The 18,653-nt window shown below is 44.0% G+C and overlaps 1 protein-coding gene across 1 annotated transcript in view; it reads left to right on the top strand.

The window, feature by feature from the left end:
- The window catches only part of LOC148511925 (inter-alpha-trypsin inhibitor heavy chain H3-like), a 185,317-nt gene that overhangs the window by 85,339 nt on the left and 81,325 nt on the right, over window positions 1-18,653 (top strand). The window contains 2 exon segments of the mRNA XM_088482492.1: window positions 15,841-15,957; window positions 18,260-18,425. Coding sequence (XP_088338618.1) covers window positions 15,841-15,957; window positions 18,260-18,425 — 283 coding nt within the window.

The following is an 18,653-nucleotide window of genomic DNA, read 5'->3' as shown; positions in this document are numbered from 1 at the left end:
AGGCCACTGCATGGTGTATCAAATCAATGACTTTGGTGGTGTTGTCTTTAGCCTCTCTACCTGGAACAAAGCCCACCTGGTCAGAGTGGATGATAGTCGGGAGAAATGGTTTGAGACGCAGCTATCTACTCTTAACACCTTTGTACCCCCAGTTCTGCCTGCCCCTAGACCCCTACTTGCCGCCCAGCACTGTCGCAACTACTGTCTGCCCTCACCCCCCCATAATATGTGATGGACCCATAAACAGTTGGTTAGGACCTTAATTTCTTAAAGTGAGGGGTCCCTGGGACTCACAATGTTTTTCACTCATCGCGATCATTTACCATGTAAAGGCTACTGTAATCATTCACCATTGCTGTCTTCCATTGACGTCCAGTCCTTTTTGTGCTGCAAGATGACCAGTGCTTTGTTCTTTTCTTAGAATGTGCCACACTGTTGATTTGGCCACTCCTACGGTTCACACTGTCTCTCTCATTGATTTTTTTGTTTTTACAGCCTAAAGGTACACATGGTACGACCTTGCAGGACGATATGAATGATAACTATATTGTTCATATAGTTATCGTTCATATCGTCCTGTTTTGGGGCCCTTTCAACCCCGAACGACCATCGCACGTGCATGCAGGCGAACCTGGTCGATATCAATCAAGTTAGCCTGGTTACTATAGGGAACCCGCGATCAATGAACTAGATTATTACAAACTATACAGTTATCAATATCAGGTGTGCCTGGAGTCTGGGACCAATATTTAAGCTAAATTTAAATCACACAATTATCATACATATAAGGGCCGCCAAAATTTATATTCACTTACCAAAAAATTTAGGCTTGGGCCGGCCCTGATGTTCACACAACCAATCTTTTTAATATCACATAAGCTCTTAGAACAGGACGCAAATCAGTACACATACTGTACATAACTGTACAGTAGTGTAGTTGCCGTGTTGTTATGACAGTATAACCGATACTGTAGATTAATAAGATGCACACACAGCTTTCAATGAGATGGGATGAATTATTCTCTAATGGTGGGGTACTGTGTATATATGTAATAGTATCAGATTTTGAAAGAAACACACATTTTTTATTATTAAAAACAGCAGCGGGTGGGTGGAGTGCACAAGGATGAGCCCGCTATGTGCGGTTCTTGATGTAGCTGGCATGTGGGCTAGAGGTTAGTTGATCGCTTTTCAACAGTGCTTGTCCCAGGTTCGAGCCCTGGAAAAGAATAATTTTTTTTGTCACTGTCAGCGCTGTCCCAGACTTAGACACTTAGTGAAACTAGTGGTGGGCTGTTTAAAAGTGAAGCATTACAAACTGATTGTGCATTTTAAAATGCACACTTGCGGCACTGTCGGCACGTCGGCGCTGTGGTGGCTGTCAGATCTGGGGGTTGCATTTGTATCTCTGGCGCATGCCCAGTGGAGCCGCTCCATACGCCAGTTCGCACTATACCATGGTTTATGGAAGATCATAGCACTGCGCATGCCCAGTGGGTTGGGAGTCACACACAGCAAAAGTGGGATGTCTATATTACATACTGACTGTGCGGTTGAAGTCGCACCCTTGCGGCACAGTCAGCACTCTCGGCGCTGTCCCAGACTTTGACACCATAGTGATTTCATGACTTTAGAATCTATGTAGTAGTGAGCTCTATTTAAGAGAGAGGTCTCTGTATTACAAACTGATTGTGAGTTTAAAAATGCAAACTTGAGCCAATGTCGGCACATCGACACTGTGGTGGCTGTCAGCTTCGAAGGGTTACAATGGGATCTCTGGCGCATGCCCAGTGGAGGGGTTGCAATGGGATCTCTGGTGGAGCCACTCCATACGCAAGTTCACACTATTCCATGGCTTATGGAGGATCATAGTACTGCGCATACCCAGTGGGTCGGGAGTCACACACAGTGCACCAGGTCCCTTCCCCCAAAGCAAACAAAAACCTTTAATTACCATAATAAAGGACTCTCTGTTAGCCATTTACTGTAAGCTGTCAGCTCAAAGTCTGCCCTTGTGTCCTGAAAAGGCGAGGAATGGTGACCATTGCCAAGGACACCATCCCCCATCTGCTTGGACAATTAATATGCCACTTTGAATGTGTTGGTTTCTTATAATCTGAATGTGTGTTTTAAGACGCACACTTGCGGCACTGTTGGCACTGTCCAAGACTTAAATACTATAGTGATTTCATGACTTCAGACACTGGTAAGTGGGCTCTGTTTGAAAGAGGAGATGCACACTTGCGGCACTGTCGGGACGTCGGTGCTGTGGTGGCTGCCAGCTCTGGGACTTGTACATGGGATCTACGGCACATGCCCATTGGAGCTGCTCCGTAGCCATGTAGCGCCCTGCTAGTCGCGCTATGCTGGGACAGCGCTGACAGTGCCGCAAGTGTGTATCTTAAAATGTGCTTTCAGTGTGTAATACAGAGATCCCTCTTTCAAACAGCCCGCTACTTCAGTAGTTCCTAAAGTCATGAAATCACTATAGAATTTACTGTAAGTGACTCCCGACACACTGGGAATGCGCAGTACTATGATCCTCTATAAGCCATGGCATAGCATGACTAGCGTATGGAGTGGCTCCACTGGACATGCACCAGAGATCTCATTGCAACCCCCAGATCTGACAGCCACCACAGCGTAGATGTCCAGACAGAGCCACAAGTTTGTGCTTTAAACGCACAGTTTGTAATACAGAGACCCCTCTTTTAAACAGAGCCCGCTACTAAACATCATGAAATCACTAGTCTGTGACAGCACCAACATTGACGCAAGTGTGCAGCTTCAAACACACAGTCAGTGTGTAATACAGTGTGTGCATGCCTGTGAAATAATTTTATATAAAAGTACAGGACTCACACACTTAATGATCTAAAACTTTTTTAAACATTCTTCTACAGCCCTGATTCCATGAGAAAATGCTGTACTACAGTATATTGTACAGAATCACTGCTTCTGTCAGTCTATCATCGGGCGGTGATATAGAAAATGCATTGGAAATCAGACGCATGCGCTGTGTGGTTTAGGGAAAGTGACACCTGGTGGACAAAAAGTTGTATTACATGTTATGACTTTTTTTCAGTGCTACACCACGTTTCATTATGAAACTTTCTGTGTGGCGCGACTCCATGACGTAGTGTGTGGCGTGAGATGCATGGCGCGCTACATGGCGTATGGAGCAACAAACTAGCTGGGCACATCTGTACTGCGCAGGATGAGTACCCAGCTGTACATGAATTAATTTCAGGCGAGACATAAAGTATTCAGATGTACGAATGTGCACTAGGAACAGCTCAGTTAAATATCTTATTCCATAAAAGGAGTCACATGCTTGCAAATCTTCCATATGTAATAACTGACCATCTTGTAACTATATTCTACTATTGCTGCACCCATCCATAAGTACAACTCGTTCTCACTCTATGACAGCAGCCATTCTGTTACCCAAGTGGATTAACAGTCCTGTATATTGAGTGACATGCAGTAGAACACAAATGTACAGTAATTGCTAATGGAATCTTACCAATTTGCAGGTCTGACAATAAATTCCATATTATACCTTATTAATCCTCTGCTCAGTTTCAAATACAGTATGCCAACCAATATTTGCATAGACAATAAGATAATATTTTTTATCAAAAAAAGTATTATATTATAATATAATAAAAAAAATAGAGGAATAAAAAATAATCAATATGAAAAAAAAACATTTTTGTGTCAGTCATATTAATTGAGGTACATTTTGGCTATGTCCTACCTTTAAAAAAAGAACAATTTAAAACAATGTTGGCCCCATACTAACTTACCAAAACTTTAAAACCCTATTTACATTTTCCACCCTCTTAGGTCCTTCGGATCTCTCTCATGCACATTTGGGGATTCATGCACCAATCCAAATCAAATCCTGGTGTTAAGAGTAAAAAAGCAGGAACCAGTTCTTGTGGCTAGACACCAGGAATGAGGACTGATTAATAAAATACTAGCATAAAAAACAGACTTATACCTGGTGTCAAGTGTAGAAAGCAAACCCAATTCTCATGGCTAGTATAGAAAGCAGACCACAATCCTCATGGCTAGTGTACAAAGCAGACCCCAGTCCTCATGGCTAGTGTAGAAAGCAGATCCCAGTTTTCATAGCTAGTGTAGAAAGTAGACCCCAGTCCCCATGGCTGGTGTAGAAAGCAAACCCCAGTCCTCATGTCTAGTGTAGAAAGCAGACCCCAGTTCTCATGCCTAGTGTAGAAAGCAGACCCCAGTTCTCATGGCTAGTGTAGAAATTAGATCCCAGTTTTCATGGCTAGTGTAGAAAGCAGACCCTAGTTCTCATGTCTCTTGTAGAAAGTAGACCCAGTCTTCATGGCTAGTTTAGAAAGCAGAGCCTAATCCTCATGGCTAATGTAGAAAGCAGACCCCAGTCCTCATGGCTAGTGCAGGAAGCAGACCTCAGTCCTCATGGCTAGTATAGAAAGCAGACCTCAATTCTCATGGCTAGTGTATAAAGAAGACCCCAGTCCTCATGGCTAGTGTAGAAAGCAGACCCCAGTCCTCATGGCTAGTGTAGAAAGCAGACCCCAGTTCTCATGGCTAGTGTAGAAATTAGATCCCAGTTTTCATGGCTAGTGTAGAAAGCAGAATCCAGTCCTCATGGCTAGTGTACACAGTAGACCCCAGTCCTCATGGCTTTTGTAGAAAGCAGACTCCATTCCTCATGTCTAGTGCAGAAAGCAGACCCCAGTTCTCATGACTAGTGTAGAAAGCAGACCCCAGTCTTCATGGCTAGTATAGAAAGCAGACCCTAATCCTCATGGCTAGTGTACCAAGCATTCCCCAGTCCTCACGGCTAGTGTAGAGAGCAGACCACAGTCCTCATGGCTAGTGTACAAAGCAGACCCCAGTCCTCATGGCTAGTGTAGAAAGCAGATCCCAGTTTTCATAGCTAGTGTAGAAAGTAGACCCCAGTCCCCATGGCTGGTGTAGAAAGCAAACCCCAGTCCTCATGTCTAGTGTAGAAAGCAGACCCCAGTTCTCATGCCTAGTGTAGAAAGCAGACCCCAGTTCTCATGTCTCTTGTAGAAAGTAGACCCAGTCTTCATGGCTAGTTTAGAAAGCAGAGCCTAATCCTCATGGCTAATGTAGAAAGCAGACCCCAGTCCTCATGGCTAGTGCAGGAAGCAGACCCCAGTCCTCATGGCTAGTATAGAAAGCAGACCTCAATTCTCATGGCTAGTGTATAAAGAAGACCCCAGTCCTCATGGCTAGTGTAGAAAGCAGACCCCAGTCCTCATGGCTAGTGTAGAAAGCAGACCCCAGTTCTCATGGCTAGTGTAGAAATTAGATCCCAGTTTTCATGGCTAGTGTCGAAAGCAGAATCCAGTCCTCATGGCTAGTGTACACAGTAGACCCCAGTCCTCATGGCTTTTGTAGAAAGCAGACTCCATTCCTCATGTCTAGTGCAGAAAGCAGACCCCAGTTCTCATGACTAGTGTAGAAAGCAGACCCCAGTCTTCATGGCTAGTATAGAAAGCAGACCCTAATCCTCATGGCTAGTGTAGCAAGCATTCCCCAGTCCTCACGGCTAGTGTAGAGAGCAGACCCCAGTTATCATGGCTAGTGTAGAAAGCAGAACCCCAGTCTTCATGGTTAGTTTAGAAAGCAGACCCCAATCATCATGCCTAATGTAGAAAGCAGACTCCAGTCCTCATTTCTAGTGTAGAAAGCAGACCCCAGTCCTCATGTCTAGTGTAGAAAGCAGACCTCAGTTGTCATGACTAGTGTAGAAAGCAGATCCCAGTTCTCATGTCTATTGTAGAAAGTAGACCCAGGCTTCATGGCTAGTTTAGAAAGCAGAGCCTAGTCCTCATGGCTAGTGTAGAAAGCAGACCCCAGTCCTCATGGCTAGTGTAGAAAGCAGACCCAAGTCCTCATGGCTAGTGTAGAAAGCAGACCCCAGTTCTCATGTCTAGCATAGAAACAGACCCCAATTCTCATGGCTAGTATAGAAAGCAGACTTCAATTCTCATGGCTAGTGTAGAAAGCAGACCTCAGTTACTGTATCATGGCTAGAGTAGAAAGTAGACCCCAGTTCTCATGGCTAGTGTAGAAAGCAGACCCCTGTCCTCATGGCTAGTGTAAAAAGCAGACCCCAGTTCTCATGGCTAGTGTAGAGAGCAGACTCTAGTTCTCATGGCTAGTGTAGAGAGCAGACCCCAGTCCTCATGGCTAGTGTAGAAAGCAGACCTCAGTCCTCATGGCTAGTGTAGAAAGCAGACCCCAGTCCTCATGGCTAGTGTAGCAAACAGACCTCAGTCCTCATGGCTAGTGTAGCAAGCAGACCCCAGTCTGTCACGACCAGGGTTTCTCGGCATGGTGGTCGGCGGGTGATACCTGTGAGGATGCTGTGGCGGGGGCGTCTGGCAGTGGTGCTGGTGCCTGGCGGGGAGCATTGACTGTGCGTGGACCTGTTTGGGCATATTGTCACTCTGTGCTGGGTAGGCCTGGTGGTGCTTCCGTTCCACTTCGGCATGGGCGCTGCCATCTTGCTTTCAGCCATGTGACCTAGTTGGCCAATCCTGGCGTGTCAGATGCTCACTCTCTGACCAGTCACGGCTTAGCACTGGGTATTTAGGGGAGTTCAGAGCTCCCTTGCATTGTCAGTGCAACCTGTTTCCTAGTGAAAGCTGAGAGAGAGTTCCTGAGGTTGTCCACCTGCCTGTTGGATTTCTGCCTAAGCCTGCTTTTCCTGAACTGCTCCACACCCTGCTGGAATCCCCTGCCTCCTCCTATTGCCTCCTCCATTTGCCTTCCCCTTGCCTGCGTACCTGTGTCAGCTGTACCCTGCACCCTGCCTTCTCTTACATTTCCTCTGGACATTATTCACCTCAGCCTGCAATTCACTTCAGCCTGCAATGCACCTCAGCCTGCAATTCACCTCAGCCTGCAATTCGTTTCAGCCTCACAAAACCTGGAATACTGGACTGCCTTCTGTTATCACTACCTGGACTTTTTCCCATTGCATCACTACAGTTCCCAAGTGCACTTTAGTGCTAAACCCGGACTTTCTCATTTGCCACATTCATGTCTGTTAAGCCACTCATTACAAGCTCCACGTTTATTTTTAAATATGCTTCAGTGTCTGCTCCTATTACCACCCCGGGTCCACAACAAAACCAGAACCTCACAGTTTGCACTGGCCCAATGGACTCGGCCACTGGACAGGAGTCTGGAGCGGATTTATTCCGGTGCATCGCAGGCCATTTGGAAAACCTCAAAGCTATGGATCACCAAATGGCTCAGTTCATGCAAGAAATAACTAAATGACAGGATAATTTGCAAACTTCTCTATCCACCCCTATTGCAACAGTAGTTACACCTGCTCCTTTGTCTGCAAATACAGGTTACAGGACATCCCCCCGCTTACACCTTCCTATGCCAAGTAAATTTGATGGCAATCCCAAGCTTTGTCGTGGATTCCTGAATCAGTGTGATATACACTTCACCTTGCAGCCTGATAATTTTCCCACTGCAAGAACTAAAGTGGCCTACATAGTGTCTCTGTTGTCCGGCTCAGCCTTTGATTGGGCTTCCCCACTCTGGGAGCGTTCAGATTCTCTGCTGGATAACTACACTGACTTTGTGACATCATTCAGGAGGATTTTTGATGAGCCTGGACGTACTGTATCAGCCTCATCTAGTATTATGACACTGAAGTAAGGAACCCGTCCTGTCAGCCAATATGCCGTACAGTTTCAGATTTTAGCATCAGAACTCAAGTGGAATGAGGAAGCCCACACCTCAGCTTCCTGGCATGGGCTTTCTGATCAACTAAAGGATGATCTGGTCACCTGTGACCTTCCTGCTAACCTAAACGATATGATTTCCCTCTGTAATAAGATTGACCTATGCTTCAGAGAACGTCAGGCTGAAAAGCACAGAACTGACTGGCAAATGTCATTTACTCCTCCCTCTACTACCCGTCCATGTCCTCCCTCTACTACCCGTCCATCTCCTCCTTCTACAGATGAAGAGCCTATGCAGGTGAATCACACCCATCTCTCCAAAGAGGAACGCCAGAGAAGAATATTAAAAAACCTCTGCCTATACTGTGGAGATGCGGGTCACCTGGTGGCCTCCTGTTTCTGTAAATCGAGAAATGCCTGTCCCTAACTGACCCTGGGGACATCAAGTTATGAGTATTGAGTCCATCCCCAACCTGTAAAGATTTCGTATTAAACCTAGACCTAGTCTTAGATTTCAAGTCGAAGCCTGCTTGTTGCTGCTTTGTTAGATTCTGGAGCAGCCGAAAATTTCATGACTTCCAGTCTAGTTGACAAACTATGGATTCCTTGTTCTTCTCTCAAGCATTCGATTTCCTTGACCGCTGTTGATTGGCGCCCTCTGACTAATGGAGTTGTTACCAAAGAAACTCTGCCAGTACTGGTCCGTATTGGAGCATTGCATTCTGAGTCTCTGAAATTCCTAGTGATTCCTGAAGCCTCTCAAGACATCATTTTAGGGCTACCCTGGTTACGCCAGCACAATCCCAGGATAGATTGGTGCTCAATGCAAATCCTTTCATGGGGGGCTGACTGTCAAAAATCCTGTCTTCCCAAGATACGACCTGTAAGGAGAACAGTCTCATCAACACCACCAGCAATTCCCAAAGAGTATCAAATGTTTACTGATGTTTTTTCTGAACAGCAGGCAAATATCTTACCTCCTCACAGAGAATGGGATTGTCCAATCGATTTATTGCCAGACAAGATGCTTCCTCGTGGTCGTACCTATCCTCTATCTTTGCCAGAGTCCACAGCTATGTACGAGTACATCCAGGAGAATTTGGTGAAGGGGTTTATCCGTCCTTTCACCTCTCCTGCCAGAGCTGGGTTCTTTTTTGTTGCTAAGAAGGATGGAGGCCTAAGAACATGTATAGATTATCTCTGTCTTAATGACATAACGGTCAAGAATCGGTACCCACTTCCTTTAATCACAGAGTTATTCGACAGAGACAAAGGATCCGTCATATTCTCAAAACTAGATTTGCGAGGGGCCTATAATCTCATCCGTATCCGTGCAGGAGATGAATGGAAAACCGCTTTTAATACCAGGGATGGTCATTTTGAATGCCTTTTGAATACCTTGTGATGCCCTTCGGATTATGCAATGCCCCTGCTGTCTTTCAAGGATTTGTAAATTAAATTCTTTGGGATTTACTATATATCTCAGTAGTTGTCTATTTGGACGATATATTGATTTTCTCGTCTTCTCCAGAAGAACATCATAAACATGTGAAGGAGGTGTTATCTCTATTAAGGAAGAATCATCTTTACAGCAAACTGGAGAAATGTGTCTTTAGCGTACCCAGTGTGCCATTCCTTGGCTATGTCATTTCTGGTTCTAGTCTAGAAATGGACCCCAAGAAGGTTCAGGCAATCCTGGATTGGTCCCGACCTCAAACTCTGAAAGCCATTCAGAGACTGCTTGGATTTGCCAATTACAGACGTTTTATCAAGGGATTTTCTTCTTTGTTGGCTCACATCACGGCCCTGACTCGTAAAGGCGCTAGTCCTGGTCTATGGTCACCTGAGGCAGAGACAGCCTTCTAGCTGTTGAAGCAAGCATTTATTACAGCCCCAGTTCTAAGACAACCAGACTTGGATTAACCTTTCTTGTTGGAGGTCGATGCTTCATCAGAGGCAGTGGGAGCCGTCCTATCCCAGCGCTACGAAGACAACTGGGTTCACCCTTGTGGATTCTTCTCCAAAAAATTTGCTCCTGCAGAGAAAAACTATGCCATAGGAAAACAAGAGCTCTTGGCAGTAAAGTTGGCACTAAAGGAATGGAGATACCTCTTAGAAGGGGCCATGTTTCCCTTTACTGTCTTCACCGACCATATGTACCTCCTCTTCCTCAAATGGATGTATGGAAGTCCTCGTTTGGCCCGGTGGGCAATATTCTTTGCTCGCTTCCAGTTTACTCTGACCTTCCGTTCTAGAGCTCGCAATCAAAAAGCAGATGCTTTATCAAGGTCTCTTTCCTGCAACAACAATTCTGAAATTCTGAGCAGTACTCCCGTGCTGGAGTCAAGGGTGTTTGCCACCATACAAATGCAACCACCTACTGGGAAAGTCTTTGTGGCCCAGGAGTTAAGGAAGCAGCTTCTCACCTGGTCTCACTTCTCACGCTTTGCAGGCCATTCTGGTACTCAGAAGACTCTGGAGCTCTTGAAGAGAGCCTATTGGTGGCCATCGATGAAAGCTGATGTATTGGAATTCATCTCGTCATGTACCTCATGTGCCCAGCAAAATCCTTGCATCAAGCCCCAGCTGGTGAGTTGTTGCACCTGCCTATCCCATTGCGTCCGTGGACGCATCTCTCCATGGACTTTGTGCCTGATTTGCCAAGTTCCCAGGATTATACTACCATCTGGGTCATGGTAGACCAATTTTTTGAAGATGGTCTATTATGTTCCCCTAAAGAAACTTCCTACTGCTTCGGATTTGTCTCATCTGCTCGTCCAACATATATTGTCTCCACGGACTCCCTACAGAAATAGTCTCTGATCATGGAGCTCAAATCATGCAAGGTTTTGGAGAGCTCTGTGTTCGGTTCTGCAAGTAAAGTTAAACTTCGCTACAGCTTACCATCCGCATAGGAATGGATCCACGGAGAGGGTTAACCAGGACCTTGAAACCTTCCTAATGAACTTCATGTCATCCTCTCAAGAAAATTGGTCTGAATTATTGCCCTGGGCTGAATTTGCACATAATGCATCATATCATTCCTCCACAAATCAAACCCCATTCCAGGTTGTATATGGTCTCCATCCCCGAGTTCCAAAGCCTTCCTGCCTTTGATGTTCCAGCTGTGGATGATACTGTATGGAGGTTTGTGTCAAATTGGGCTCAGGTACGTGCTGATTTGGAGAAGGCATCCTCTCGCTACAAACTGCAGGCTGATAAGAAATGGAGAAAGGTGCCCTGCATGCAAGTTGGAGATCAGGTTTGGTTGTCTACCCGGAACCTGCGGCTCAGAGTACCCTCAATGAAGTTTGCTCCACGTTTTATCGGACCCTTCTCCATCACTGAAATAATTAATCCAGTGGCTTATCGCCTTCACCTCCCTTCATTTTTGAAAATCCCAAACTCCTTCCACATTTCCCTACTCAAACCTCTGATCCTGAACAAATTCCACAAGGTTCTTCCTGTTCCTCCTCGTGTTCAGACAGAAAGAGGCGTGGAATTTGAAGTCTCCCCGGTCCTGGATTCCCATGTCCACAGGGGTCGTTTACAGTAACTCCTGGATTGGAGGGTTATGGTCCGGAAGAATGCTGCTGGACCGATGCCCGAGACATCCATGCTCCAGCACTTGTCAGGAAGTTTCATACTGCCCATCCTGAAAAGCCTGGTGAGTGTCCTGAGGTTACCCATAAGAGGAGGGGGGGTACTGTCATGACCTGCCTCCTCCTATTGCCTCTCCCTTGCCTGAGTACCTCTCCTCTTACATTTCCTCTGGACATTATTCACTTCAGCCTGCAACTCACCTCAGCCTGCAATTTACTTCAGCCTGCAATTCACCTCAGCCTGCAATTCATTTCAGCCTCACAAAACCTGGAATACTGGACTGCCTTCTGTTATCACTACCTGGACTTTTTCCCATTGCATCATTACAGTTCCCAAGTGCACTTTAGTGCTAAACCCGGACTTTCTGTTTTGCCACATTCATGTCTGTTAAGCCACTCATTAAAAGCTCCACGTTTATTTTTAAGTTCTCATGACTAGTGTAGACAGCAGACCCCACTCTTCATGGCTAGTTTAGAAAGCAGACCCTAATCCTCATTGCTAGTGTAGCAAGCAGACCCCAGTCCTCATGGCTAGTGTAGAGAGCAGAACCCAGTCCTCATGGCTAGTGTAGAAAGCAGACCCCAGTTATCATGGCTAGTGTAGAAAGCAGAACCTCAGTCTTCATAGTTAGTTTAGAAAGCAGACCCCATTCATCATGCCTAATGTAGAAAGGAGACTCCAGTCCTCATGTCTAGTGTAGAAAGCAGACCCCAGTCCTCATGTGTAGTGTAGAAAGCAGAACCCAGTTCTCATGTCTAGTGTAGAAAGCAGACCCAAGTTCTCATGTCTGTTGTAGAAAGTAGACCCAGTCTTCATGGCTAGTTTAGAAAGCAGAACCCAGTACTCATGTCTAGTGTAGAAAGCAGACCCCAGTCCTCATGTGTAGTGTAGAAAGCAGAACCCAGTTCTCATGTCTAGTGTAGAAAGCAGACCCAAGTTCTCATGTCTATTGTAGAAAGTAGACCCAGTCTTCATGGCTAGTTTAGAAAGCAGAACCCAGTTCTCATGGCTAGTATAGAAAGCAGACCCCAATCTTCATGGCTAGTGTACAAAGCAGACCCCAGTCCTCATGGCTAGTGTAGAAAGCAGATCCTAGTTTTCATGACTAGTGTAGAAAGAATCCAGTCCTCATGGCTAGTGTAGAAAGTAGACCCCAGTTATCATGGCTAGTGTAGAAAGCAGAATCCCAGTCTTCATAGTTAGTTTAGAAAGCAGACCCCATTCATCATGCCTAATGTAGAAAGGAGACTCCAGTCCTCATGTCTAGTGTAGAAAGCAGACCCCAGTCCTCATGTGTAGTGTAGAAAGCAGAACCCAGTTCTCATGTCTAGTGTAGAAAGCAGACCCAAGTTCTCATGTCTATTGTAGAAAGTAGACCCAGTCTTCATGGCTAGTTTAGAAAGCAGAACCCAGTACTCATGGCTAGTGTAGAAAGCAGACCCCTGTTATCATGGCTAGTGTACAAAGCAGAACCCCAGTCTTCATAGTTAGTTTAGAAAGCAGACCCCATTCATCATGCCTAATGTAGAAAGGAGACTCCAGTCCTCATGTCTAGTGTAGAAAGCAGACCCCAGTCCTCATGTGTAGTGTAGAAAGCAGAACCCAGTTCTCATGTCTAGTGTAGAAAGCAGACCCAAGTTCTCATGTCTATTGTAGAAAGTAGACCCAGTCTTCATGGCTAGTTTAGAAAGCAGAAGCCAGTACTCATGTCTAGTGTAGAAAGCAGACCCCAGTCCTCATGTGTAGTGTAGAAAGCAGAACCCAGTTCTCATGTCTAGTGTAGAAACCAGACCCAAGTTCTCACATCTATTGTAGAAAGTAGACCCAGTCTTCATGGCTAGTTTAGAAAGCAGAGCCTAATCCTCATGGCTAGTGTAGAAAGCCAGTGGCAAACACAGGATTTCTAGAGGGGGGTTTCCAAATGCTTGATTTTAGAGTCAATGTGGCCATTCCATGAAGAGAGCAGAATTAGTACTCACCCAGTTTTATTATGCGTCATACAAAGTGTATTGTGTATCATAATTCCAGCATACACAGGACCAGCAATCACAATAAACCATTAGATGCGGCAGTAGGGCCATCCTTCCTGAGCTGGATGTTTTTATTTTAGAAGTGTGCACCATTCCAGACTAATGGAGCAAGTCCGGGAGCCTGGAGGAGCAGCAGAAGAACCTAGCACTGCCCTGGATATATATGTATATATTGGGCTCTATAGCAGTGCATCCCTAATAGTGCATGTTTTCCAGATCTCCTAGTTGGTGCACAGGTTATTTATTACTGTCTGATACATGTTAAAAGATCTAAATCAAAAGCAAGAAAAAGTATTCTTATAGCGGGCACACACAGATTATGTTGAATTTATGTATATACAATACAGTGAGGACCTGGATTATCAGATGGGGCAGTGATGGGCGTTATACACTCCGTTTTCAATATATGGATTATCTAATGAGATGAGAAAAAGTGTTTAATATAATTGATTTGTGAGTCAGTGATCTGAATATTGAAAAATAACTGATGAACCCCACAATGTAATCCTCGAAGGAGGTGACATTATATTATAATACTGTCACAGGATATGTGAATTTAATTTGAGTTAATCCAATAATTGTAAATTATTCTCTATACTGATTATTACTTTCTCATAATAAGCCAACAATAGGCTGATAACATTTTCCATTCTCAATACACAAAACAGGTTTTTGTCAACATTTTAATCACTTTATTTTCTTGCACATATTTATTTTATATATTTCGCTTTAATAAAAGTTATGTTTTAATCTGATAATCCAGGTCCTCACTGTATTGTATATACATAAATTCAACATAATCTGTGTGTGCCCTCTATAAGAATACTTTTTCTTGCTTTTGATTTAGATTATGACATATTTATTCTTTGGTGCACACCCCCCCCCCCCCCGCAATATAAAATTGAATTCAAGACTATGAGATGAATTAGGGGAATAGATTTATAGGAGTATTAGTTCCTGTGCGTATATTCCTTGTACCCAGTTTGCCATGTTAAAAGATCCACAGGTGGTGCTAATTATTTCATTTGTGATACTGAGAAGAACATACAACACTAGCAAAATTCTATTATATTACTATTTGTACTGTGGTCATGGTGTGGGCTGGGGAGGGGGGTTTCCAGGCAGACGGAAACACCCCCTGCATTTGCTTATGAAAGCAGACCCCAGTCCTCATGGCTAGTGTAGAAAGCGGACTTCAATTCTCATGGCTAGTGTAGAAAGCAGACCTCAGTCCTCATGGCTAGTGTAGAAAGCAGACCTCAGTTATCATGTCTAGTATAGAAAGCAGACCCCAATTCTCATGGCTAGTATAGAAAGCAGACTTCAATTCTCATGGCTAGTGTAGAAAGCAGACCTCAGTCCTCATGGCTAGTGTAGAAAGCAGACCTCAGTCCTCATGGCTAGTGTAGAAAGCAGACCTCAGTTATCATGGCTAGTGTAGAAAGTAGACCCCAGTTCTCATCGCTAGTGTAGAGAGCAGACTCTAGTTATCATGGCTAGTGTAGAGAGCAGACCCCAGTCCTAATGGCTAGTGTAGAAAGCAGACCTCAGTCCTCATGGCTAGTGTAGCAAGCAGATTCTAGTTCTCATGGCTAGTGTAGAGAGCAGACCCCAGTCCTCATGGCTAGTGTAGCAAACAGACCTCAGTCCTCATGACTAGTGTAGCAAGCAGATCCCAGCACTCATGGCTAGTGTAGAAAGCAGACTCTAGTTCTGATGGCTAGTGTAGAGAACATAACTCAGTCCTCATGGCTAGTGTAGCAAGCAGACCCCAGTCCCATTGGCTAGTATAGAAAGCAGACCCCAGTCCTCATGGCTAGTGTAGTAAGCAGATCCCGGCAATGGTAACGAACACAAAGCAACTGGGGCAACTGTAGAAATATATCTCAGTCCATGTGGGTAGTGATTTAGGGGGAGATTTATCAAATCTTGGAGAGAGATAAAGTACTAACCAATCAGCCTGTAAAATCACAGTTAGAGCAATTGGTTGGTACTTTATTCTCTCCACTTCATCTCTCTTCAAGATTTGATAAATCTTAGACATTACACTGTATAACTTTTCTCTAGTTTGGACATAAGGCACATACACAGTTAACGATATGCTCCATGAGCTATATCGTTAAGGGTTTGCCGGGCTCAATGTCGTTAATGTCATTGAGCCTATACACTGAATGATATTGTTAATGATATCGTTCAGTGACATCACCGGCAGCATCCCTGAACATGCACAACCTGACAATATCGTCAGGTTGGCCTGCATGTTCAGGCAATAAAAGATATCATTAACGATATCTTGCATACACACTTGTCGATATTGTGAATGATTGAATGATAACGATATCGTTATCGTTCACAATATCGGCAAGGGTGTATGCAGCATTACTGTATATTTAATGTGAATATCTGTTTGATTTGCTTGGGAATTAACACATTTGTTAAGGTTGCTTTTTTTGTTGTTTTTATTTTAGGTTGTCAATGGATATTTTGTACATTTTTTTGCACCCACTAAATTGGCTGATGTACCAAAAAATGTAATTTACGTTATAGACAGAAGTGGATCAATGTCGGATAAAAAAATGGAACAGGTAATCTGAGCTACATAAATTGGACCGTAGCAGAATGTGTGCTGTGACAATACACTCTTCAGGACAAAGGAGCCTTTCTAATATTTTTAGCACATTAGTCTGTATTTTTGCCTTCAATATTGAAAACAGCAGTGATGGATTTTACCTAGGAGCTATAGGACTGCAGCACACCCCCCAGTAAAATCCACCACAACCGCAATGAGCCTCCCTCACCCCTGTAAGCCGCTCCAGTGATTAGGGTAGATTTAACCGCACTCAATGTCTTCACATTGGAAGCTCACTCTGCTAAGCACATACCAGACTGGCAGTCAGTCTCAGGGGGAAAAAACTCCTCTCCTGGGACTGCCAGTCCAGTGTGGTTTTAGCAGAGAGAGCTTTCTATGTGAAGCCACTGCCATTTTTGCATAGGCAGGCGTACCATGCTTCTAGGGGCTGCAGCTGATGCAGTCCCATAGAAGCCATGTCTGTGCGCATGTACACATGCTAGCGGTGATCACATGATGGTGTGGTATCACTGAATGGAGGTGCGATGGCAGCCACCCTCCTCCCTCAACCGTAAAGTCCTCACTGAAAACAGGTGTCTAATTGCCATTGGAAAATTAGGAAGCAAGTCTCCACTCCCCTATTTTAGAATAAAGGTGACTATTTACTAAGCCTTGTATGGAGATAAAGTCAACGGAGATAAAGTACCAGCCAATCAGTTTCTAACTGCCATGTCACAGGCTGTGTTTGAAAAATGACAGGAGCTGGTTGGCTGGAACATGATTTCTGTTGACTTTATCTCCATCCAAGGCTTAGTAAATAGAACCCAAAGGGTATTAAAGTTTAAGGCTGCTTTAGTACAGGTGCAGTGGAAAGGACCAATTTCAAGGCAGTAAAAGCTTCTGTATCTTCTGACGATCATACATTGGGGTTGGTAGTATACTGTGTCTAATGAAAGCTGTAATAGGTGTTACTGAGATAGAGTAACGCTTGAATAAATGATAATTTGCAAAGCCAAGAAAGTATTGAATAGCCATGAGGCTACAAAGTTTCAGCCAATCCGGAACAGCTTGTGCCTTCGTTAAGTACATTTTGTCCTGTTCAAATAGGCATTTTTCTAACATGCAGGATACTGATGTCACCAAAGACAATGCAGAACTTCTGCATTGTGAGTGAGGTGAAATATGAGATCTTTGGAGTAGATGAGAATGTCGTCAAGATATATTCTGACACCGCAATATGGTATATCACTGAAAATGTAATCAACAAGGTTTTGGAACAGGCCAAAGGGCTTCCCCAAATATTTGCAATGGCTGCCTTGAGAATCGAAAGCAGTGTTCCACTCATCACAGTTACAGTATGTATGCAGATCAAATTAAAAGCTGTGCATAGGTCTAGTTTAGTTAAGATGGGCGACACCTTTAATCCAATCATATAATTCCATTATCACAGGAAAAGGGTAGTAGTTTTTTTTTTATTGAGGCATCGAAACTCAATACAAAAGACCCCCATTTTATTCTTGACAAAGAGGAAGACAAATGAAGCCTTGATGGAGATTCTCCTTGATGTAATGTGACAATGTCTGTGTCTCAGGAAGTGAATGTGCGTAAACTCATCCCCCAGGAAGACCAACAATGGGGCAGTTCTGTACACAAAGTCTTGGTAGAATCTTTGGACCTGATTCAGAGATGTATGTTCATCTGATGATCAACGTACATCTATGGTGTAAAAGTTAAAGCATAGTAAGAATGACATTAACGTTACGTCAAGCTGCGGTAAACTCTCAGCTAATTGAATTTGACCCTAAACCTCTAGTGATGTCCATTGGTTTGCAATTTACAGCAAAATTGAAACTGGAACCGGGGTGTAAATCCCGATAATAATGATAACTGCGGACATAAAGCAGACTTCCATGTGCAGACACACAGATATTCAGCACAGACAGGCAGATTCTCACGTTATTAAGTAAGAAGTAAGTAGGATGCCGCAGTCGTACAGTAAAGTGACTGCGGATACAACCAAATGAGTATCAGGTCTGTTGCAATAGGTCAGGAAATTGAGGGATTATATTTTACCAGTATGATAGGTGTTCCAATGAGACATGAAAGTATGAAGTGCACTGTGATATACTAAATATATATCTTTAGAGAAGTTGGAACAGAAACGTATTTATCAGAGAGTTTGGCAATCTATCTAATAATCTGCTGATCAATAAGGTAAAAAGGAAACTATGAGATTGAAGTTTATACACACTTTCTGATGAATGTTTAAATATAGATAACTAGAAATATATACACTTAACATATTTATCTATTTTTAGACAAAACAATCCCTGATTAAAATTCTGGAGGACACTTCGAGGCATGATTACATTAATTTCATAGACTTTGATTATGAGATTAATGTGTGGAAAAAATCCTTAATGCAAGCGACTCCAGAGAACATTGAAAAGGCCAAAGAGTATATCCACTCCATTACATCTCGCGGTGACTTTATTCATTAAAATATGATTGTCTTCTGGAAAATCCCTGTAGATTATTACAAGACAGGTGTAGGGTTACTACATTTTTGCTTTCAAATTTCTTGACAGGGGGAACGATCAGGGGGCATGGCATGTCACCAGTATTGGATTGGGGCATGAAGGCCCACCGCGGGAATGCAATGGATGGGGCCCATACTTAAAGGGTGTGGTCAGCGCCCAGAGAGTGTGTGGC

The sequence above is a fragment of the Taudactylus pleione genome, unplaced genomic scaffold, assembly GCF_031769625.1.
Source record: "Taudactylus pleione unplaced genomic scaffold, aTauple2 ptg000289l, whole genome shotgun sequence".
Lineage (NCBI taxonomy): Eukaryota > Metazoa > Chordata > Amphibia > Anura > Myobatrachidae > Taudactylus > Taudactylus pleione.
The sequence above is the reverse complement of the archived record's forward strand: the minus strand, read 5'-3'. Positions and strand labels throughout refer to the sequence as shown.